This window comes from Colletotrichum orchidophilum (genome assembly GCF_001831195.1).
Source record: "Colletotrichum orchidophilum strain IMI 309357 chromosome Unknown Scaffold_55.1, whole genome shotgun sequence".
Lineage (NCBI taxonomy): Eukaryota > Fungi > Ascomycota > Sordariomycetes > Glomerellales > Glomerellaceae > Colletotrichum > Colletotrichum orchidophilum.
This window is the reverse complement of record NW_019173011.1, coordinates 222632-245048: the sequence shown is the minus strand read 5'-3', so window position 1 is coordinate 245048 and position 22417 is coordinate 222632. Positions and strand designations below refer to the sequence as shown.

At 55.8% G+C, this 22417-nt stretch overlaps 10 protein-coding genes across 10 annotated transcripts; 6 read left to right on the top strand and 4 right to left on the bottom strand.

Moving 5' to 3' along the window:
- Positions 1–1628: 1628 nt before the first annotated feature.
- On the top strand, positions 1629–5244 carry CORC01_07087 (HECT-domain-containing protein; the record flags this gene model as incomplete). Its single annotated transcript, XM_022618725.1, has 2 exons — positions 1629–4269; positions 4322–5244. The coding sequence occupies 2 exons, from the start codon at positions 1629–1631 to the stop codon at positions 5242–5244; spliced, it is 3564 nt and encodes a 1187-aa protein (XP_022474825.1).
- A 467-nt stretch (positions 5245–5711) lies between these two features.
- On the bottom strand, positions 5712–6543 carry CORC01_07086 (uncharacterized protein; the record flags this gene model as incomplete). The annotated part of the gene is made up of 3 exons (XM_022618724.1): positions 5712–6156; positions 6268–6374; positions 6505–6543. 3 exons carry the CDS (start codon positions 6541–6543, stop codon positions 5712–5714), a joined length of 591 nt encoding a protein of 196 aa, XP_022474824.1.
- A 315-nt stretch (positions 6544–6858) lies between these two features.
- CORC01_07085 (uncharacterized protein) lies at positions 6859–9095 on the top strand (the record flags this gene model as incomplete). The annotated part of the gene is made up of 2 exons (XM_022618723.1): positions 6859–7384; positions 7438–9095. 2 exons carry the CDS (start codon positions 6859–6861, stop codon positions 9093–9095), a joined length of 2184 nt encoding a protein of 727 aa, XP_022474823.1.
- Positions 9096–9902: 807 nt separating this feature from the next.
- On the top strand, positions 9903–10541 carry CORC01_07084 (protein phosphatase inhibitor; the record flags this gene model as incomplete). Its single annotated transcript, XM_022618722.1, has 2 exons — positions 9903–10095; positions 10174–10541. The coding sequence occupies 2 exons, from the start codon at positions 9903–9905 to the stop codon at positions 10539–10541; spliced, it is 561 nt and encodes a 186-aa protein (XP_022474822.1).
- A 547-nt stretch (positions 10542–11088) lies between these two features.
- On the top strand, positions 11089–12074 carry CORC01_07083 (uncharacterized protein; the record flags this gene model as incomplete). Its single annotated transcript, XM_022618721.1, has 2 exons — positions 11089–11276; positions 11435–12074. 2 exons carry the CDS (start codon positions 11089–11091, stop codon positions 12072–12074), a joined length of 828 nt encoding a protein of 275 aa, XP_022474821.1.
- A 258-nt stretch (positions 12075–12332) lies between these two features.
- CORC01_07082 (AARP2CN domain-containing protein) lies at positions 12333–14852 on the bottom strand (the record flags this gene model as incomplete). The annotated part of the gene is made up of 2 exons (XM_022618720.1): positions 12333–14674; positions 14759–14852. 2 exons carry the CDS (start codon positions 14850–14852, stop codon positions 12333–12335), a joined length of 2436 nt encoding a protein of 811 aa, XP_022474820.1.
- A 430-nt stretch (positions 14853–15282) lies between these two features.
- Positions 15283–17002, top strand: CORC01_07081 (BING4CT domain-containing protein; the record flags this gene model as incomplete). The annotated part of the gene is made up of 2 exons (XM_022618719.1): positions 15283–15975; positions 16031–17002. 2 exons carry the CDS (start codon positions 15283–15285, stop codon positions 17000–17002), a joined length of 1665 nt encoding a protein of 554 aa, XP_022474819.1.
- A 588-nt stretch (positions 17003–17590) lies between these two features.
- Positions 17591–18388, bottom strand: CORC01_07080 (peptidyl-tRNA hydrolase PTH2; the record flags this gene model as incomplete). Its single annotated transcript, XM_022618718.1, has 2 exons — positions 17591–17916; positions 18001–18388. The coding sequence occupies 2 exons, from the start codon at positions 18386–18388 to the stop codon at positions 17591–17593; spliced, it is 714 nt and encodes a 237-aa protein (XP_022474818.1).
- Positions 18389–19007: 619 nt separating this feature from the next.
- Positions 19008–19899, top strand: CORC01_07079 (nicotinamide riboside kinase 1; the record flags this gene model as incomplete). The annotated part of the gene is made up of 3 exons (XM_022618717.1): positions 19008–19147; positions 19204–19309; positions 19360–19899. 3 exons carry the CDS (start codon positions 19008–19010, stop codon positions 19897–19899), a joined length of 786 nt encoding a protein of 261 aa, XP_022474817.1.
- A 161-nt stretch (positions 19900–20060) lies between these two features.
- On the bottom strand, positions 20061–22410 carry CORC01_07078 (glycosyl hydrolase family 15; the record flags this gene model as incomplete). Its single annotated transcript, XM_022618716.1, has 7 exons — positions 20061–21151; positions 21214–21345; positions 21401–21474; positions 21525–21672; positions 21726–21926; positions 21976–21996; positions 22113–22410. The coding sequence occupies 7 exons, from the start codon at positions 22408–22410 to the stop codon at positions 20061–20063; spliced, it is 1965 nt and encodes a 654-aa protein (XP_022474816.1).
- Positions 22411–22417: the final 7 nt, after the last annotated feature.

Sequence of the window (22417 nt, the reverse complement as noted above, 5' to 3'; positions counted from 1 at the left end):
GGAGGCAATGCACGCTGGAGACTGGAGTGTTCCCCTGCAGGGGTTTCTCCAGCCGCGGACCGCTTAGGTTGGTTTGTTTGGTTTGTTTGGTTTGACGAGTAAGGTTACACCGGAGCAGAGCAGGAGACGGGAGCTGACCCCGAGAAAAGGGCCCCTGCTTTCCAGCACTCAGCCCAGGACCCTGAAATCCTGAAATCCTGATATCAACAGACCATTTAAAAAAAAAACCCTTTTGGAGGCTGGAGCTGACCAGCAGGGGTTGTAATGAGGAAATTGCAACATTTCATGTCACTCCACAGGTGCCTAGGGTATTCATTCTACTACCTTACTTTAAATTAGCAGCGTGGCTGATCATGTTTGACGTTTCTGGGACCTTAATTACAGCAAGCTCTTTAGTGTTTTATGCATTCGTCGCACAACAATCAGACAGCCTGGCCCTTTCTAGTCTTCCAAGGCAAGGAGCAGTGAACCATGTGTCAGAGTGCAATAGCAGAGTTTCTTACTTCTCAAAGGGCTATTATGAACCCATTTCAGGGAGACATAACTCCCACCGGGAAAGGGCGCTCAGTCAGCCGTCCGCGTCCCACGGCGGTGCTTCGCAGGGATCGGCTATTTGATTACTTTGATGTGGTAGTACGTTTGCCCTGAGATAAGCAGCCTGCTGATTCGCTCTCAGCACTTTGTGCGCCCAGTGTCGAATACGAGACTTGACAAGATTGAGATGTGAGAACATGGAACCGAACCTGGCATAATAGGCTATGCTATCTGTGTCTTGACTTTGTTCGATTTTGGTCCCCTCCCTCGGCCGAGCCCGTGTCGAGTCTCATTCAACCTTGGAACTCTCAAGGTCCTGGCCAAGGATGGATCTCACGAGGAACGCACAGCGCGCGGCGCTCAGTTGAAAGACCACCTTGTCCGAAAGCCCTTTTCTTGTCCGTACCGTCATCTGATATCCTCACGTGTGTGCGTGCTCGGCGCAAATTGTTGGCTGGGACACTAGAGGGGGTCAATTCCACTACCTCCAACCGGATCCAAGCTCTAACCATCTAACCATCTTGCACCATAACAAAAACAACGGAAGCCGTTGTCACTTTTACTTAGTCTTCCTCATTGGGATCAAGGTTCCCAGCTTCTAAGCCGCCCGTCTTCTCGGCGTTCTCTAGCTCTATGGCCTCGTTGGCTGTAGCTACAACCGATCACAACAGCATAATCCCAGCATGGGTGCGTCGGAGACTTGCTCCTTACGCACCTTGTCAGCACCTGCATCGTGAAGCCTGTCCTCTCCTGCAGCAGTCATGCCGTGTCCTGTCTCGTCCCTATGACTTACATCCACACTTGTTGGACGAGACACGCTTTCAACTCAATTCAAAGTGCAGGCCCTCGCTCCCTCCCTCCAACTTCCAGCCGCACTTTCCCCCTCCTCGTTCGCAATCGTCTCACTTTTACCTCAACTACCTGCCTCGGGCACGGCGGGAACAATTCGTGAGAGAGAAGGACGAACTGAGAGAATGCCCTAGCCTGACCTTCCTGTACATCCTCATTTCTCCATGCCGATTTGCTGCTTGCAGACCAAGTTGGCCAGGTGCCCTTGCCGTTGTCGCAGAGTTTAGACGGCATCGCTCGCCAACATGGCTCCTTGGTCGTCGCAACGTCATGCTCCACCTCCTCGCCCTCCTACTCTCCGCCAAACTTCCGCCGACCTAGTCTCCCGAGTACACAGCCCCTCGCGCACTGCACCACCTGGCCAGCTGGGACGACTGCCCGACTATGCGATTTTGGATAACTTGCACCTCCAAGCAGACTCAAGCTCTTCCGAATCCGATTTCCATCCAAGACGCCCACGCCGTCCGACACATTCCCGCTCCATGAGCCACCCGTTTCCTTCGCTATTCTCCAGCAAGAAGAAGCGCCCCGACACTTCACATGACACCGATTCCGAGGACGATGCGCCCATCATGACGAAGCCGCCCGGCAGCAACACACACAAAAGAGGAGGCACAAGCGGCGGCAGCAGGGACTTTGCGACTGGCAATTGCATGACCTGCGGCTCTCTCGTACGCTGGCCACGCGAGCTGAAGGTCTTCAAATGCACAGTCTGTGTAACCATCAACGACATCCACCCGGACCAGCTACCCGCCAGATCCAACAGCGGTCCGAAATGGCTCCAGCGGCCGTCGCAAGAGTCAACATCACCCCAGAAACAACCCGCCCGCCCAGCAGAACGATATGAGACCAGGCCCATCTCACTCGAGCAGACCAAGAGACTGATCCGGCAATCCATCCACGCACATTTAGCAAGGGCCATCAGGAGATCCTCGAGCTCAGAGGATGAGCAGCGCGACATGGTCGAAAGGCACACATCCCCCAGTCCGTTTCGGGAACAGGGTGAACGGCCTTGCACTTTGAGGACGACGGGAACTCCGCAGCATAGGCGGGAGAAAAGTCACGGCAATGGCCCCAGCTACCTCTTCCCCGAGCAACCTACGCTCCGTCCACATCCCAGTGTGCACCCGCTGCGTGCACCCCCGACGGCAAGGTCATTCTCGTCTTCTTATCCCGAGAGGCCCTCGATGCGCCAGCTCACGGCAGACGCCAGTGCTCCCCGGCCGGCGGGCCCCATGTTCCTGGATGCCGACGATCCGAAGAGGATCTTCAGGCCTTTGGAAGACTACATCACTACCTGTTTCAGTTCGTTCCATTGCGTCAACTCTTCGTTTCTCTCTCGTCGGCCTGTCCCGGCAGTACGCTCAGGGAGCGAATCTGCCTCACGGCGGCCCCCAATTCCCAGGCCGGAGCCCAAGTTCGCAGAGCAACATTCCGAATCCCCCGTCTGTGACCTCGACCCTAAGCTTCTGTTACTTGGCGACTTCGCCGAGAACGGCACATGGTGGACCGGGAACCAGAGCCAGGGTGGTACACGTCACAAGCGATCGGCCTCACAGCGGTTAGAGGAGGCGCCGTCGTTCATCACATCTCGCTCGCCACAGGTGGAATGGAACCAACTTGCGGAGTGGTACAGATCGGTAATCAACGCCGCGGAATCATGGATGTCCATTTATGAGGAGATGACCCGAGATTCGGAGGTAGACCCTCTATCAGCCACAGAGCTCCGAGCCTTGGAGTCCCAATTGCTCTTCGGTCAAGACCATACTCACAGGACTCTATTAAAAGCTATCGAAACACTACTCAAGCGTCCCGGGCGGCCGATGACTGATCCAGAGGACCTGAGATATCTTCTCATCATCTTGGAGAACCCACTGCTCCATGGAGAATCGAATGCGTTCCAGGGGCGAGGGAACAATGATCGACGTCCGTCGTTGAAACGCGACGAGCTTATGAGGGAAGACAGATCGACCTTGAAAACTGGTCCCGTATCTGGACAACATTCCGTCATTATCAAGCGAATCTTGGGCTTGGTTTCCAATTCGTCGACTTCATGCCAGAACCATTTAACCACTTGGTTCGCGAGGTATTCCGAGTTCAGATTTATCAGGATCAAGGACCTCGCTGCTGGATTCCTGACTTACAGACTCATTCGCCAAAACGAGAAGAAACACGAGGTCAGAGTGGACATAACAGCTGGGCTGATCCCGAACATGAGTGCCGGACATTCAGCAGCCTCGCTTCACGCAGCGCTAGGAACGCAGCGTGGCTCCTCGAAGCAACAAAAGGAGCAACCGAAAAAGATGGTGTATAATGAAGACTGGCAAATTCGGGCCGCCGCGAGAGTTCTTTCTCTAGTGTTTGCGGCCAATAACATGACGCACATTCGGCGCCCGGATCAAACGGGAAATATGAGTAGCAGCACTCACAGGGGAGGTATACAGGCGCATGGGCAAATCATTCCTACGAGTGACTTTTACAACACCATGATTGACTACACCGACTTGGTAGCCGAGTTTGAGGCGTGGGAGTCGAAGAGGGGCAAGTTCTCGTTCTGCCAGTATCCGTTCTTGTTGAGCATGTGGGCCAAATCCCAGATACTGGAGCATGATGCACGGAGGCAACAGATGACCAAGGCACGGGACGCCTTTTTTGACAGCATCATGACCCGGAGGAACGTCACACAATTCCTGGTACTTGATGTACGGAGAGAGTGCCTGGTTGATGACAGCTTGAAGGCCGTGAGCGAAGTCATTGGAAGCGGGAGCGAAGACATCAAGAAGGGGTTGCGCATCGTTTTCAAGGGCGAGGAGGGCCTCGATGCAGGTGGTCTGAAGAAAGAATGGTTTCTTCTCCTCGTGCGTGAAGTGTTCAACCCCGAGCACGGTATGTATCAGTCTGCGTCAATTCTGAGTCTGTTTCTGACACCGTGTCACAGGCATGTTTATCTACGATGAGGACTCCCAATTCTGCTATTTCAATCCCAATGCCTTTGAAACTTCTGACCAGTTCTTCCTGGTTGGCGTTGTCATGGGTCTGGCCATCTACAACTCCACCATTCTGGATGTGGCACTGCCGCCGTTCGCCTTCCGAAAGCTTCTTGCTTCCGCTCCTAGTTCATCCTCAGGGTCCTCCGCACACCCTCGGCCAACCATGAACTACACACTGGAGGACCTGGCTGAGTATCGGCCACGGTTGGCGAGTGGTCTCAAACAACTTCTTGAGTACGATGGAGACGTCGAGGCGACTTTCCAGCTTGATTTTGTCGTCGACGTTGAGAAGTACGGGACTGTGGTGCAGGTCCCGTTGTGCCCAGGAGGAGAGAGGAAGCCAGTCACCAATGCAAACAGAGCAGAGTACGTCAACTTGTACGTCAGGTATCTGCTCGAAACGGCGGTCGCCCGACAATTCGAACCCTTCAAACGCGGTTTTTACACTGTTTGTGGCGGCAACGCGCTGTCACTGTTCCGACCCGAGGAGATTGAACTGCTTGTCAGAGGCTCAGATACGGCACTTGATGTGGACGCCCTGAGGGGTGTGGCTGAGTATGACAACTGGGGTGCGAAGAACCCTGATGGAGTAGAACCCGTAGTAGGATGGTTCTGGGATGCCTTCAAGGAGGCCACTCCTGATGCGCAGAGGAAGCTTCTCTCCTTCATCACCGGTACCGACAGAGTGCCGGCCATGGGTGCTGCTCTTCTTCCGATCAAGATCACATGCTTAGGCGATGATGAGAACAGGTATCCAATCGCTCGAACATGCTTTAACATGCTGGCATTGCGTCGGTATGGGTCTAGGGAGAGATTGGAGCATATGCTATGGACTGCTGTGCACGAGAGCGAGGGCTTTGGTCTGAAATAAGCGTATTATGTGTCAATGAGCTACAGGAAGCATCGATACCGGAGTTACAGAAAGACAAACCGCAGCCCTGCAAAGGGTGGCTAGCAGCATGCATCTAGATGCTAAGGCTGGCAAATTTACAGCGACCTACAGCTAGTTGGTCTCTCTTGGGTGGGCGTTGAGGTTTTGGATGGACATGGGCGACAAGCCCGTAATTAGGTTATAATGGAAAAGATTTCATTTTCGCTTCCAGCCGAGATCGTACCAAACAGCTTCCATTTCCTCCTGAATCAGCCTCGTTGTGATCGTGAGTAGGACTTGTTTGCGTAAGCCACCGGCCAGACTGGTCACATTATCCACAGTTAACCAGCCATTTCCAAGGCTCTGCAGGGATTCTTTTTGGTACATTTTGTACAGGATGTTCATACACTTTTTTCAGTTTCTCTCCACGCCCATTCATACAAGCTTTTTTGCAAACCCCTTTATAATCAGCTAGCCTCGGCACGCGCCTTGGCAAGCATAGCCTTCTCCCTCCTCTGCTCCTCCAGGATCTTGGCTACCCGCTGACGGTCCTTCTCGCCCTTGATCCTCAGCTCCTCGGCCTCCTTCATATCCTGCTCGTCCTCGGGGCCCGGCAGCACGGCCTCGGCCTTGGTCTCCTGGAGGAAGTGCTCATAAATCTCGTCCGAGTGCTTGTTCTTCATGTCGATTTTGACGACGCGCTCGAGGCCCTCTAGCGGGACGGGGGCTTTGGAGTTGTCGATTGCGGAGGAAGGGGTTTGCGGGAGGGTGGAGGGTTCGAGGGGTTCGCCAGTGGTGGAGAAGTAGACAGACATAATGGCGGCGCCTTCGTTGTTGGATTTGCGGTTTACGATCATAGGGATAGCGGGATTGTAGTATTTTAGTCTTGGGAGCATGTCGCGCCAGAATCTCCTGTAGGAAGGGTGAGACGTGGTTAGTTCTTTCTCTAGGGTCAATGGTGAAGCTCTCACGAGCGAGAGACTAGATGAGAGAAAGAGAGGGTTCGAGGGCGAGGGAACTTACTTGGGACCGAAGTGGCCACCGTCCACGCGCCTAGCGAACTCCATGTGTATCCTCGTCACATTAGGAGGGAGTTTTGCGGCACCGGGGCCGAAGCGGATATGGAGGATCTACGGGTGTCAATTAAAGCTGTCCTGGGAGCTATGTCGTCTATGTTCTCGAGCGGATTATAAGTACCTTCTGTTCGCAATAAGTTAGCTTTCTCAATCCTCACGATACAGCAATGCCTCAACGACTTACAGCTCTTAAAGCGTGCCATCTCTGCCCTACACGAGTCATCTTGGCGGAAATCTCTTCAGATATGCTACAATCCGGAGGAGGGTATCTTAACTGCCTTTCTCACGCCTTCTGATGTCAATCGCGTGGTCGGGAGTCTGAAAATTGCCCGCGACCCTTGGATTTTTCGGACCGGGGGTAATGATTGTCCGGCGATAAGCTGTGCAGGAACTCTTATCGGTGCAGCTCCGACAATGCTCGCCCCAAAATTTCTAGAATTTCTGGGAGCGTCTGAAGTGGAAAGAGCTCGCAGGACCCAAAGTCCTGAAGCTTACACCAGTATTTACTTCCCCTTTTACTTCTTCTGCTTTCGCGACGATGCACCGTGCGTTATCGTCGAGATGGCTCAGGAGTGCGATGAGTATCGGCGACCGGGCCGCACTGGGTGAGGTTCCGGTATACCTCTGCCCTTCCCTCACGACCGCGTCTGCGCGACACTGCTTTGCGCCGGCCGGCGATACTCATCGGAACCTCCCCTACAGACAGCGACGCTGCGTGCATGTTGAGGCGACGACGATACCTGAAGGGGCGGCCCCTCCACCTCCTCCTGCGAGCGAGACGACGAAGATCTCGACGAGAAACCTCCCGCTGTCATGTAGTGGCTGCGGCGCACTCAGCCAAACGACCGAAGCCGGGCATGCTGGATATTACGACCTGAGCAGGAGAGCTGTAAAGGAGTTCCTTGCGCCGAAAGGCAGTGATGAAGAAGGGGGCAAGGAGGCGCGCGCGGAAGACAATGTCATTGATGAGGTCCTGCAAAACATGAGCGAAGAGCAGCTTGCCCAACTTGGTCTGGACCCGAAGACACTGCGATATGGAGAAGAATTGGAGTCGGACATAATTAGTGTGTATCACTGCTGAGCTGCTTCTGTCGCAATTACTGACATTATGCGATAGCATCGGGTCCTAAAACTAAGAGGGTACCGCTCTGCGATCGATGCCACAAGCTGGTCCATCACCACTCTGGAGAGTCGATCTACCATCCGACAGTCGACTCCCTGCGCGAGACGATCGAGGAGTCCCCGTTCAAGAACAATCACATCTACCATGTAATCGACGCTGCCGACTTCCCGATGTCGTTCATTCCGAAGCTGCACCAGGTCCTCGACGCCAACTTGAAGCACCGGAACCGTAGAAATAGGGCCGGGAGGTACTTCCAGGACCGCAAGTTCGACATGAGCTTCATCATCACACGGTCGGATCTGCTGGCTCCCAAGAAGGAGCAGGTTGACTCGCTCATGCCGTACATGAGAGAGGTTCTACGCCGATCGCTGGGCAAGTTCGGAAAGCTCATCAGACTCGGCAACGTCAAGTGCGTCAGCGCTCAAAGGGGCTGGTGGACCAAGCCGCTCAAGGAGGAGATCTATGAGCGCGGAGGTGCTGGCTGGATGGTCGGCAAGGTCAACGTCGGGAAGAGTCAGCTGTTCGACTCCGTGTTCCCAAAGGGCACCACGGCGTCCATCCCTTCCAAGCATCCCTTGGCGATCTCCTTGTCTACAAAGAAGGAGGACAGCAACGGTGCTCACTTTGAGGCGGGCGACCCTTTCGAGAACGATTCTGAGCGTCTGGACCTGAACGCCTTGCTGCCTCCTGCTCGTACCGAGACCAACTTCCCGGAGATGCCCACGGTTTCCTCCCTGCCAGGCACCACGGCTTCTCCTATTCGAATCCCCTTCGGTAACGGCAAGGGTGAGCTGATTGACCTTCCAGGAGTGGCTCGATCAGACCTTGAGAAGTACGTCAAGCCGGAGCACCGCGAGGATCTCATCATGCACCATCGAATCAAGCCCGAGCAGCACTCCCTCAAGCCCGGCCAGTCCCTCCTGCTCGGAGGACTGATCCGCATCACCCCCTCCACGCCAGACCTCGTCTACCTCGCCTACAACTTCACTCCCATCCCCGAACACGCGACGTCCACCGAGAAGGCCATCGAGTTCCAGCAGCAGACGAGAGCGTCCGACCGCGTGCCCAACATCGCCGCTCCCGGGCTCGCCGACAAGCTCAAGCTCGCAGGCACCTTCGAACTCAAATACGACGTGACCAAGGAACGCGCCGGTCCTCTCACCCGCAAGGATGTTGGCCGCAGGAAGGTCGAAGACCTCCCCTGGCGCGTGTTGGCCACCGACATCCTCATCGAGGGGTGCGGGTGGGTTGAAATCGTAGCGCAGGTGCGGACCAAAGACCTGTTTGCCGGTTGCGCGCCGTCCTTCATCCAGGAGGAACCTGAATCTGAGCCCGAACTGGAGGTCGAGCCCGAGCTCGTGGACGGCTTCTCGAAGATGGAGATGGCGGCGAGTAGTCAATCCGCTCCTCCCAAGGTCGAAAAGAAGAAACCCGCAGCCGTGAAACCTGCCCGAAACCCTGACGAGCCCAACTGGCCCGGCGTCGAGGTCTGGACGCCTGAGGGCAAGTTCATCGGCTCTCGCTTGCCGATGAACGCGTGGCTCCTGAACAAGTCTCCCAAGAAGGTGCTCAAGAGTCGCCCGCGTAAGAGTATGAAGGGCGCGAAAAAGGCGGTCAAGGCTGTCAAGAGAGCCCTTGCGGCAAATGCGTAAACGGCTTGTAACATCTCCAAACTACCTATGTACATCATGTGTAAAGCGTTGCGTGCTATACCCTTGTATAAACACAATGTATCAATAAATCAACTTTCTACGCCAAAACTTTCGCCAGTGGCATAGAAGTGTTGCCCTATGTCGGATGCATGACTGGAATGAGATCGACATTTTTTAAGACCACTTTACGCGTGAGCATGCGTGGCGTGTCATTAACCCTGGTTGCAACCTAAATGACGAAATAGATGAACCGTTGACATGCCGGGCCCGGGACCGTCTCACGACGCCGGCGCGTTCCTGTAGATGGCTGGTAGGTCCCATCCCGCACCGCTTCGCATGTGGCCCGGGACGGCCATGGGCTGTGGATTTCTAGGGAATGACGTGGGGTGGTAGCACTGAACGCTGGGCTGTACCTGAACAAACGGGGGTGGTGGCCTGTGACCGCTGCCCGCGTTCTACCCGCCCCTCCAAAAAATAACAAAAAAGCATCCCACCCTTTTCCCTTCTTCTCACTTACAAATAGGCAGACCCCTACAACACGCGACCCTTGAGAATCTTCGATCTGTCTACCATTCGACAGATTTGTACGACCCAGACGCTCGAGCACCCAACGCAGCTACAATTTCGCGATTGCATTAGGTCTCCTCCGTTCGAGAATATTCGCAGCTTTTGCACGTTGGAGATCTACCGGTGTGTGAAGCGCCTTGTCGCCCTCTCCCCCCGCATAGAGAAGCGGCGCATCAGCACAAAACCACACAACTTCCTAGACTTGACTTCACAAACCACCTTACAAAGACAGTTACCACAATGGCGGCAGTACAAGACCGTTCGCAGCAGCGCTCGGCGTCAGGCCCTTCCCAGACCCAGACAGAGACGCAGAGCAGGACGGGAACGAAGGCGATTCTGCGGCTGAGGGGCGCTCATGTGCCTTCTAGACAGTCGGTGCGCTGGGCGGAAGACGTGGTGGACAACGAGGGCCTGGGACGTAAAAGCTCAAAAGGTGCGTGGCGTCCTTCCCCTGGTCGCACCCAAATCAAGATACACGTATGTAAGCATGACTAACAGACGCAAATCGCAGTTTGCTGCATCTATCACCGCCCAAAAGCCGTCGACGAATCCAGCGACGAGTCCTCCTCAGACTCCTCTGATGCCTCGTCCGACTCGGAGGCAGACGACCGCGGCGGGAGGAGGAGGATACCCTCGGGAGACCACAAGGGCAAAGGCAAGGGCAAGAAGAGCGGCAAGCAGGGGGACCATGACTGCGACGACCACGATGGTCACAATCACGATCACGATCGCAACGGCCACGGACATGGTAGGAGAGGCGGTCGCGAGGGGAACGAGAAGAGGAGACCTAGCCCGAATGCATACGAAAGGGTGCCGAAGCCGCCTAAGCCCAAGGATGAGGGGGGCGAGGGGAGCAGCGGTTCTCCGGCCAAGGCTTGAGTGAGGAGGAGATGGATTGGTTGATTTATGAGTCGCGATGCATATTTAAGGCGTTGGAGTGGATCAATGCATGGTTTACGGAGAAGCATACATTCGGCCCCTTAGTGGGCGTGGCACGCGGGAGGGCAAATACAAGATGGCACATTTGCAGAGATAATATCCTGCTCCTGCGACCTGGAATTTTCAACTTCAAAAAGATGTCTGTGGAACGCCTACAAAGATCAAGACGGGCTTACCGTCCCATCAGGGTGACGATGGCGAGCCTTATCCAGTGCCGTACTCTTGGCTAACCCGGGGGAGCGGTGTGTCCCCGCATTTAGTGCGCCGGCGGCGGCCGTGGGGGAATCAGCTCTCGCACGCCCGGGCAGTTATCGCTACGATAAGCTCCCAGGGACCCCGCCATATTTTGACAGTACTCAGATACGACCCCGCTATATTCAATAGCTTCGAGCATATAAGCCCCGAGGCAACAAGCTTCTCCTCCCTGCCCGATTCAACTTCAGCTTCAAGAACCCTGCTTTCAGCTCAAGCTTCTATTTCCGCAGTCATGTCCCACGAACACTCACACGACGGCCCTCATGGCCACTCGCACTCCCACGAGGGCGGCTTCAACGCCCAGGAACACGGCCACTCGCACGAGATCCTGGACGGTCCTGGAAGCTACCTCGGCCGTGAGATGCCCATTGTCGAGGGCAGGAACTGGAACGATCGTGCTTTCACCATTGGCATTGGAGGGTGAGTTCGAGTTACTACTACCCATGTCTCGCAGTGTGGCTCCATAAACCGCTCATCTCGTACTATTCGGATGGCCTCAAATAGCTTAGAAAGCATAGCCACACATGAATCATTCCCAATGGAATGGAATGCAAAAGGCTGACACATGTTCTCAATAGCCCCGTCGGCTCCGGCAAGACGGCCCTGATGCTCGCCCTCTGCCACGCCCTGCGCGAGAAGTTCTCCATCGCGGCCGTCACAAACGACATCTTCACCCGTGAGGACGCCGAGTTCCTCACCCGCCACAAGGCCCTCCCCGCCCCCCGCATCCGCGCCATCGAGACGGGCGGCTGCCCGCACGCCGCCGTGCGCGAGGACATCTCGGCCAACCTTGCCGCCCTCGAGGACCTCCACCGCGAGTTCGACGCAGACCTGCTCCTCATCGAGTCCGGCGGCGACAACCTGGCTGCAAACTACTCGCGCGAGCTGGCCGACTACATCATCTACGTCATCGACGTGTCCGGCGGTGACAAGATCCCACGCAAGGGCGGACCGGGCATCACGCAGAGCGATTTGCTGGTTGTGAACAAGACGGACCTCGCCGAGATTGTCGGCGCGGACTTGGGCGTCATGGAGAGGGACGCGCGCAAGATGCGCGAGGGCGGGCCGACTGTGTTTGCGCAGGTGAAGAAGAACGTCGCCGTGGACCACATTGTCAACCTCATGCTCAGCGCGTGGAAGGCGAGTGGTGCGGAGGAGAACCGTAGGGCCGCGGGCGGACCGCGGGCGACGGAGGGGCTGGATAGTCTCAAGGCATAAGGTGATGCTTCGCGAAGGGACGAGAGTGATAAATCACCGTTGGAGCAATGTAAGAGGTGAGGGTTGACGGAAAAAAGTTGAATGAATCCTTTTTTTAAAACTCCGGAGCATGGCATCAGACCTGTATCTATAGCCGACGTTACTGCTAATATCTATGCATTCTTTTCCTGAGGCGCCCCTCTCTTTTATGGCATTTCCATATCATCATGTCTGACTTTTCTTTCTTTTTTTTTTTTTTGCTTTTGGTCTCTATGTGGCTTATTCCATCATCACTTCACCCTCCTGGCCCTGGCTAACAACGCCAGGCTCGAGGAGATCCCCTTCGACAGGGACTGCGTTACGCGGGAACACACGCTTGTACAGACTGACACCCACAGAGTCCTGCGGGTTGATGCGGGCGTCGAACGTCGCCTTGAAATATCCGTGGGTGCCCAGGGGCTCCTTCATGAAGCCGGTGCGACCGCGCTTGGTCCACAGCGGCAGGGCCTTGAACCACTCAACGTCCTCGCGGTTGAAGAACATGTAGCGGATGGTGACGATCTTCTTGTGGATGTGGTACGGGTGACCCGTGAGGATGGCGCGCTTGGCGATGACGCGGGACGTCGACGACGGCAGGGCAGTGCCAGTCCCGATAAGGGTCAGGCCGACGGTGGACTCCTTCTCCGCCTCCTCGGAGCCCTCCGGCACGGGAACGGAGCGCTTGAAGAACAGCACCGGCACGGCGCCCCAGGTGACGGGACCCATGAAGGTGGCCACGGCAGACTGGCCCGGGTGGAGGTATCTGCTGAACTTGTGCACGTTGTTGGGGGTGTTGCCCGGCTGCGAGAAGACGGGGTTGATGGTGAAGCGGCGGGGGCCGCACTGCACGATGAGTTCCTCCTTGGCCTTGATGGACTTGTGGTAGTCGGCGCTCAGGTTGAAGAGGTAGTTGACGGCCGTCTTCTTCTGCTCGTGGCGCAGGAGGGAGAAGAGCGTCACCGGTCGGCCGGGCAGGTACGACTTCTCAAAAGACGCCGGGACGCCCTTGAGGTAGACGTGAACTCTCGTGCCGGGGGCGACGCCGCCAACAAGGGCTTCGCGGGTGGACCGCGACCGGGAGGCCTGGTAGTCTGGGATCTGGAGGAGCTTGCGCCACTCCTCGGGCTCGTAGGCCCGGTCTTCGCTCTCAACCCACTCGCTCGTCCTCAGACTCTTGAGACCTCTGTATCTTTGCAGACGCTCGCGCGCGAGGACGCCCGGGTGCAGCTCAATCTCGTCGGGGAACTCCTTGTCGTCCTCGACCTCGTCCGTCTTTCGTGCGCGGTAGGCGGCAAGGCCGGCGGCGTCCTCCTCTTCATCCGGCTGAATGAACTTCTCGGACTTTGCGTATTCTGAAGGTGCGCCCTCGGTAGGTTCCCTTGGCGCCGCACCCTCAAGACCGTCTTCGGGACGGGCCTCGTCCTCCCCAGATTCGTCATCCTGCATCTCGTAGTCCTCCATGTCAGAACCGGAGTCTGACACGTCGTCGCCGAGATACCATGCCGCTTGGTAGTTGGACGTTCCCCTGGGGACTCTGGTCTTGGCTTCCGCGGCCTCGTAGTAGTCGTCCGAGAAATAGTGGTGGTCATCGAGAAGCACGCCCTTCTTGATTTCTGGCGGTTCATCGGCTTCCATTTCGTCTTCTTCCATTGGGGCGTCAGGGGCCAAGTCCGCCAGATCATCCTGGTCTTCATCAGGGGTATCAAGAGTCTCCTCGGTCTCGGTCTCGGTCTCCTCCACAGCCATTTCACCCCTCTTAAGCTTCTTGGGCAACGGCGCACTCGTAATCTTCTCGACCTGGAAGGTACCAAAGTCACCCAGCTGAACCAGGCGGTTGGCCTTCAAGCCCCGTCCCCTAACGACACCGGTGATGACCGTCGAGTCAAGTCCTGAGCTGGCGAACTTAACGTCCTCGGCCAGCATCCAACTCCTGTCCTCGCGCCACCTGACACCCTTCGGCGTGGTGTTGCAGAGTGACCTCATGAGGTTGGCACACTCTTGTCTGTTCTCCAGCTGGTAGAGCTTTTCCTGCTCGGGGTGGAAATGGGTGATGTATGACCTGAGGGAACCGAGGGTGGACTGCTTGTGCTTGGCTTGATCAATCTTGTCCACGCCGTACACGACGGTGAATAGCGTCGAAAGACCCTGGCTCTCCAGACTCCTCAGCATCAGCTCTCCGAGCTCGTCAACCTCGACGTCGGCCGAGAGCATGACCACCACAAAGTCCGCGACACGGGTGGCGTCCAGAACGGCATTCAGGTCCCGCTTGAGAGGGATGTACTGGACTTTCTGCTTGAATCGGTCGACGGCGACTCGGAACGGCGTCTCCTCCACCTCGGCCTCGATGTCCACACTCTCGTTCAACTGCTTGATGGCGATCGCGGCGTCGCCATCCTGACACAGGGGCACGACTGCGACAACTCTCGGGGCACCATCCCTTCCCACAAACAAGCTGGCTTCCTCCAACCTTTCCTTGCGCTTGGCGATCTGACGCTGCTTGGCCTGGTTTCGTCGGTCGAATTTAGACAGGACTTGCTGGTGGGGTGTCTTTCGCTGCCCCTTTTCGTCGCCCGGGAGCCTGCCTATTTTCAAGATCCAGTCAGTTTAGATATTCAAATCACACATGCGCCTTGGAAATTTGCATGGGGAAAAATATGAGGGCGAACCTTTGGCGGCGTCCCTCAGCGCACCCTTGGACGCATGCTTGGACTTGAAGGGCTTGTGGGTGACTTTGGTCGTCGGTCGGTGAGAGTGACTCATGGTCGCGGCGGGCGGTTTCCCTTCTCCCCCGGCCTTAAATCGAAAGGGTAACGAAGCCAGGGTGAACGGAGGCTCCTTTTACCGTCAAAATCGAGACTTGGTCGAGTACGGCGCAATTTTTGGACTTTTTTGACGGATTTGCGCCTGTGATGCGGATGGAGGGGTACTTTGACCGACTATTTTTTTGAATTCGTGCGTTCGTTATCTGGATATGTCCATTGGCCTGTCAAAAGTTTCTGCGGGGCTCTCCCATAATGATAAGATACGCTAGAGCCAGGATCCCGATAACAGACCAGCCAAAGAAATTTTGAGCCAAATCGCTCTGTCGAGCAGTGAACTTTTTTTCTGCAGTTGTTCGGCTTGGGACTTTTGCGACGGCAACCCACGAGAACCAGATCTGTCCGCCACAAGCCTCACGCCGCTGCCCATCATGGATATTGACACACCCGAGACGCAGACGATATCGCGGAGAGATACCCATTCCAATGGCGCCGTGCAGGTGAAGCGACGCACCGACCTCGTCCCGCGCGAGGAGCGGGAGAAGATCCGGAGGCTGAAGGAGGCGAACAAGTCGTATGGCCGCGGCAAGAGCGTCAATGTCAAGTCGATCAAGGACAAGAAGCTCCGCACCAACCTTTCGAAGCTCGAGAACAAGTACCGCGACGCCACCATCAAGGCCAAGGACGCCGAGATCTTGCTCGAGAACAGCGGCGGTTTCCTCGAGCCGGAAACGGAGCTGGAAAGGACATACAAGGTCCGCCAGGATGAGATCACCGAGGGCGTCTCCGTAACGACGGCGCAAAAGCGGTTCGAGCTGAAGCTGGAGGAGCTGGGACCGTACGTCGGCGAGTACACCCGCAATGGCAGAGAACTGCTGCTCGCGGGACGGAAAGGTCACCTTGCGACTTTTGACTGGAGGGAAGGCAAGCTGGGATGCGAAATCCAACTCAATGAGACCATCAGGGATGCGCGGTGGCTGCACAATAATCAATTCTTTGCCGTTGCGCAAAAGAAGTATGTCTACATCTACGACCACAACGGTGTAGAGATTCACTGCTTGAGAAAACACATGGAGGTTACACACATGGAGTTCCTCCCCTACCATTTCCTCCTAGGCACAGTGGTGAGTTTCTCCCGTAACTAATGCAAGCTCCGGGCTTCGCTGACAATGACCACAGGCATCAACAGGCTTCCTCAAATACCAGGACGTTTCGACCGGCGACATCGTCTCCGAGATTCCCACCAAGCTCGGTCCCCCAACGGCCATGACCCAAAACCCCTGGAATGCCGTATTCCACGTAGGACACCAGAACGGCACGGTGACTCTCTGGTCGCCCAACCAGACCGACCCTCTCGTCAAGCTGCTGGCTCACAGAGGGCCGGTAAGATCACTAGCTGTCGACCGCGAGGGCCGATACATGGTCTCCACCGGCCAAGACTGCAAGATGGCCGTCTGGGATATCAGAATGTTCAGAGAAGTGAACCAGTACTTCACGAGAGCACCCGCATCCTCAGTAGCCATCTCCGACTCTGGTCTCACAGCCGTCGGTTGGGGCACCCAGACGAGCATCTGGAAGGACCTGTTCAACAAGCACGCCCCCATCCAGGAGAAGGTGCAGAGCCCGTATATGGCGCTGGGAGGCGAGGGCAGGCGCGTCGAGAGAGTGAGGTGGTGCCCGTTCGAGGACGTCCTCGGCACGGGCCACGACGAAGGGTTCTCATCCCACCTCATCCCCGGCGCCGGTGAGGCCAACTTTGACGCCCTCGAGGTCAACCCCTTCGAGAACAAGAAGCAGAGACAGGAGGCCGAGGTCAAGGGCCTGCTGAACAAACTCCGGCCCGAGATGATTGCCCTGGACCCCAACTTTATCGGCAATATCGACCTGCGTTCGGCCGAGCAGCGCAAGGCCGAGAAGGACCTGGACGCGAAGCCGCTGTCGATCGAGGAGGAGATCAAGAACCGTGCCAGGGGCAAGAACGGCGCGTTGAAGAAGTACCTGAGGAAGCAGAGGAAGAAGAACATTATCGACGAGAAGAGGATGAAGGTTGATGAGATTTGGGAGAAGCGGAAGAAGGAGAGGGAGAGCAAGAACCAGGAGGTCGAGGCTGACCTCGGTCCGGCGTTATCGAGGTTCGCGCGCAAGGAATAATGCGGATGATGGGGAGGGATGTGCTGTAAAAAGGTTGACAAAAAGTTGAAACGGGGGGAGTTGGTTGCATGTAAAAGGCGTTTTAGGCATTTGCTCCCTTAGTGACCATGCATACCCAAACCTGGAAGATGGTCTCCATACTCTAGAATCTTTCCGATAAACGTACAATTTCCTTTTGCTGGCCGTAGTCTGCTTCGCTGTATTCTTTGCATCGGTTGCCGGGGATGGGTTTCGCTCGAAATCTTGTTGTTTTTGACTGAGATCATCTGAACATCAGAGTCGAAGTATAAGCTTTACAACCCTAGAAACGGCACGCACGAGTTTGAAAGATGCAGCATGCGACCTGTCCATCTCTTCGTGATGGGAATGCCCACCCCTGTTAACAGTTGATGTAAGCAGCGTGACTTTTGCTCATTCCGGGACATCTCTCATGTCCATATGCAAATTGTAATACACAGTAAAGTCCTTCGCCTACTTTTATATACCGTACGCCATTACGCTTCGTTCGTATGTGTTCCCAAAGTCTATGTTCCCATAATAATCTTTTCTTCTTTCATATCCATAGTGGAATCCTTAGTCGGCCCCCCCTTACAACAGTTTCAAATGTCCCGTAATCTGATCAACCAGGCTTTTGGGCGCAGGGCCAACGCCCAAAACAGTCAGACTGCCAGCCTCGATCTGCGTCCGGCCGGCGTCGGCAATGACCTCGGAAGTGACGCCGAGGCTGCGCGCCTTGCCCATGAGCTCCAGCATCTCGTCCTGGTTCTTGATCTGGACGGCAATCTTGGCCTGGCCTAGACGCTCCCAGCGGGAAAGGATCTTGGCGGCCGGGGACAAGGGGTCTTTCGCTGCGGCCTTGGAGAGGGATTTGTAGCATGCGAGAGTCGCATGTGAGGCTTGCGCTGCCATCTTGCCTAAAGAAACAGATTGTTAAGCTACGGGTCGCTCCTCAGGGGGTAGGAGCCTCGCGAAACATAAAAGGACATGGGAAAACATACCCTTGGTCATGCCCAGGTCCGTACGGACGACAAGGACAAGCTTACACTCCTCATTGGAGTCGACCAGCGGCACCCCAGCAGGGTTGGGCTTCTTGGAAGAGGCAGGCTTCTGGGGGGGGTTGCCCTTGCGCTGGCGCAGACCGTCGCGGCGGTCGGCAGCTTCGCCATTGGCCCAGTTGGGAGCGTGGTCGAGGAGGGTGTCGTCCTCGTCGATGTCGGACTCCTCGCTCTCGACAGGGTCGTCAAAGTTGGCGCGAGCTTCGGAGCGCAGTTCGGGAGAGATGAGGTAGCCACGGATCGAGTAGACGCCGAGGAGGAACCCCGTCATGAGGGCGACGATGGAAGTCGACAGCACGACAGCTGTCTGCTGGCCGCCTGCGTCCGACATTGTGTGCGGCTTGTTCGGATTCGGAGAGGTTTCTTTGGGAACAATCAGGAGGATTCAGGGTTGAATCGCTGAGAAACGCTGCGACGATCGGGAGGAGTTGGGCGGAACAGATGGGATGAACTACAACTTTTTTGTGGGATAGGATTGGATGGAGTTGGAGATGTCGAGTTTCCATTCGACGCCTTTCGCACAGCGCTCTGCCAGGCCGGATGACGCACGTCAGGGGCCTGACTTGCCTGCCTTGGCCAGCCTGGAATTGGCTGAAACCCCCTGAACCGCCGCTCTCGGGGACCCTTCAGCGGCAGGCGCCCCCACTAGGTGACCTTCCTATCGGGGAGGGGTAGTGGTGGGGGTTCGTTGACTTGTAAGCTACTGCAAGCCGGAATCTGAGACCAAGACTTGGCTGTGACTATCTCCCGCTTCTTCACAGCTTAGGAGCTAGCGGTCTACCTAACAGACGACTACTCATAGAGCGAGTCTATCTTTCTTACACTCCGATGTAAACATTCCCCTTGAAGTCTGAGAGTAACGCCGCAAAAAGGTTGTTATTCTTACAAACACACTTGCTCATTGCTCGCAGACGTATTTCCCGCGAAACGCATCACGATAAAGCTTCAAGATGGCAAGGAAGAATGCCGTGGTTGTCGGGCTGAGCGGCTGCTCTTCCAGTGGGAAAACGACACTCGCCCGTCTTGTAAGAGACATATTTCCCAGTACATTCATTCTTCACGAGGACGACTTCTACAAGGCTGAATCCGAGTAAGGCAACTCCCCAATCATAAAGTATCGATGAAATTTGCTTACATCCCCATCAGATTGCCAACCAAGAGTGGTCTATTGGACTGGGATTGTCCCGAGGCGATATCGATCCCAGATATGGAAAAGGCTCTCGCTCATATCCGCGAGAATGGAACCTTTCCGGTAAGTCATTGCGCTCGAGTCGTAAAAACCCCTTCCTGCTTCTCACACAGTGGCCCCGCCAGCCCTTCGTAGACTCGAAAGAAGACCAAAACTCTGTTGGCAAGTGCCCAGTTTCGGAAGCCAAAATAGCCGCCATGAAAGCCAAGGTCGATGCCTGGCTTCAGCCTGGCAAGCCTGGACACGCAATCTTCCACGAAGGCAAGCTCAACATCTGTCTCTTTGACGGCTTTCTTCTTTACTGCAAAGAGATGGAGACGACCATGGAGCTCATCGACATCAAGCTGTTTCTCCTCGTGAGCCGTGCCAAGGCGGTGCAGCGCCGGGAGGCCCGCGACGGGTACGTCACTTTGGAGGGATTCTGGCAGGACCCTCCGGGGTACGTGGACAAGATCGTCTGGCCCAACTACGTTGATTCCCACTCGTGGCTTTTCGAGAATGGGGATGTCGAAGGAGAGCTGAAGGCGACGGTGTTGAGTGAGAAGAACATTAAGGCACAGGTTGGCAAGGGGTTGGACATTGATATGGAGACGACTCTGGAGTGGACTGTTGACACTATCATCACGGAGTTGGAGAAGCGGGCGGCCCAATAGCCCTGAGAAGGCGAATACAACTTCATATGATATTCAACTAAAACCCAATAATATATGTCCAAGAAGATATAGTATGTACTTTACTCTTCCCCAAGTGTGACTGGGACAAGCTCAAGTAGCTCTTGTCAAAAACACAGAGGCACTAGGAAACCTCGAGAAACCTATCCTTGCCAGGTGTCGGACTTTGTGGCCGTCGACGAGCAGGTTGACGGAACAGTGTAGCTGCGGTTAGGGTCATTCTCCCAAGTGACGGTGCCACTGCTGGCAACGTTGATGTACTTATACTGGAACGTCGTCCCAGCCGGCAACTCAATGGTTATAGTCCAGATGGGGTTGGCCGAGGTGTACCCCGAAGCACTCAAAGCGATTGCATTGCTCGGGTTCCAGCTTCCGAGAGAAGCTATGCTACCCACAAGCTTGACCGTCTGGCCGAACTGCGTCACGACCCGGGCGTTGAAGGTGACGAGCACAGAGCCGGCAATGGGGCATCCTGTCGCAGTTGGGGTAGCCCCCGTTGTCGTTCCCGTCGGCACGCCTGTCCCGCCGGGCGTCTGGTTGGCGGGGAACGAAGTCGCCGTGGCGCTGGAGTACGAACCGGCGACGAAGGTGGCCTGGCAGGTACCCGGGACTGAGGTCGCGGAACCGACCCAGCCCTTGGGGATGACGTTGGCGCGACGCTGGGCGGCTGTGAGGAAGGCGGCGTAGGACCAAGTGAGGTCGTCCGCTGAGAGGGGCTGGCCATTACTCCGTGAAAACTGCTCGGCGAGCGAGCCGTTGGACTGGGCGTAGGTTGCGACTACATTCATGAAGCCGTCTGCGTAGGCGCTGACGGTGCTGATGAGCGACTTGTAGGTCGATGATCCGGAGGGGTACGTCCCGGGTGCAACGGAGCCGTCACGATCTCTGAAGAACGCCAGAGATGTCTGCGTGACGGTAATGGAGCCCTGTTGCTTCCAGACGTAGAGGGCATCGTACAGTTGCTCGGCGGCAGCCAGTGTGTTGAGGTACCACGGGTTTCCGTTGTAGTAGCTGTCTTCGGGGTATCTGCCTACTGCGATGGCAGCGGATTGTGCGATGCCGTTATTGATGGCGTAGATGGTACGAAAGGAATCTACAACGACCTTGTGGCTGGCGAGGGCCTTGTCGCTACAGGGTTGGAAAGTGGCCGCATCGCACGCTGCGGCCGAGTCAAAGTTGTGGATGGAGGCGAGGATGACGTTGGCATCACGGCCAGATCTTCCATTTCCATTGACTTGGCAGTGTCAGTTTGCGCAATTTACTTCCAGGCAGACGCAAGTATAGCTAGGAGCTTACTGTTTGCTACCATGAAGTTGCCCGACGGGTTCCAGAATCTACCCAAGAAACACAGTACCTGAGGGGCCACGGCATCGCAAGCAGCGCAAGACTGGCCAAGAGACCGGGCCAAGGCACTGCCCTCAACAAGGGCTATTATTTTTATTAGTCAGGGACATCATGTACAACAGGCTCTAGGGAAACACACCCCGATGCTGGCTGGCAACGGTAAAAAAGGAGCTTCCCTGAACCTCCTCCCACAGATCGAAACCAGTCTGATTCCTGTAGACCAGTCAGAGAAGCTCATAACACCTATTTTCTGATCACCTTACCAGTACTGGGCAACGTAGGCCAAATCATTGCGGATCACTGGCCACAAGACGGATGAGGCAGTAGAAGAGTAACCGTTCGATACCAGCCATTTCGCGTATCCAATGATGGCAATGGCTCGCAGCGCCGGTCCGTCTCTCTGAGGCCGTCCTAGGGAGACTATTAGTCTGTGGCTCAAGTTCAATGTCAGGTGTCCAACATACCCCAAGCGCCCGTAAAGGGGGCCAAGTTGACTTCGAACTTTGGCTCTCCAAGACCGGTACCATCGCCCAAGCCTCCTGAAGGGTTGGAGACTCCCTGGAGGCGAGCCTGAGAAGCAATGTAGTTCTGGATGTTGGTCTGAAGGTTGGCATCGTAGCTGTTTGTGAAGATGTCTACAAGAGCCTTGAAGACGAGACCAGCATCTACACGGCTGTTAGTTACTGTAGTGAAACAATTGGAAGATTGTGTTACCTCTGGTCCACGTATAGAAGTCTGTCATACATTAGCAATAGTCCTTGACCCAACGTGCGATGATTAGCCTCCGAGAGGAAAATCCGGTGAGCTTGATCCTTCCGCTCAAGGTACACCACCGATATACGTTGACTTACACGGTGGGTCGGTCTTGTCCGGAGATGCGATGACAATGCCGGGGCTCACGCCTTGAGCATGGCAGCCGTTCGGTCCAATGTTGCAGAGCAGCTGCGCCAGGGCAATGGGAGTCTCAGTGGCAATGAAGGAGTCGACGTCTCTCTTGGCGACCTGGGCTCCGGGGTAGCCAAAGATCGTCTGGGTGGCGAGAGAGCCAAGCAGGAGGGCGGAGGTGAGAAGCTTCATGATGGGCTGTGTAAGGCGTTCCGTGGTGTTCTGTGCCAGACTTCCTGACATGACATGTTGTAGGTAGACCATTGTGAAT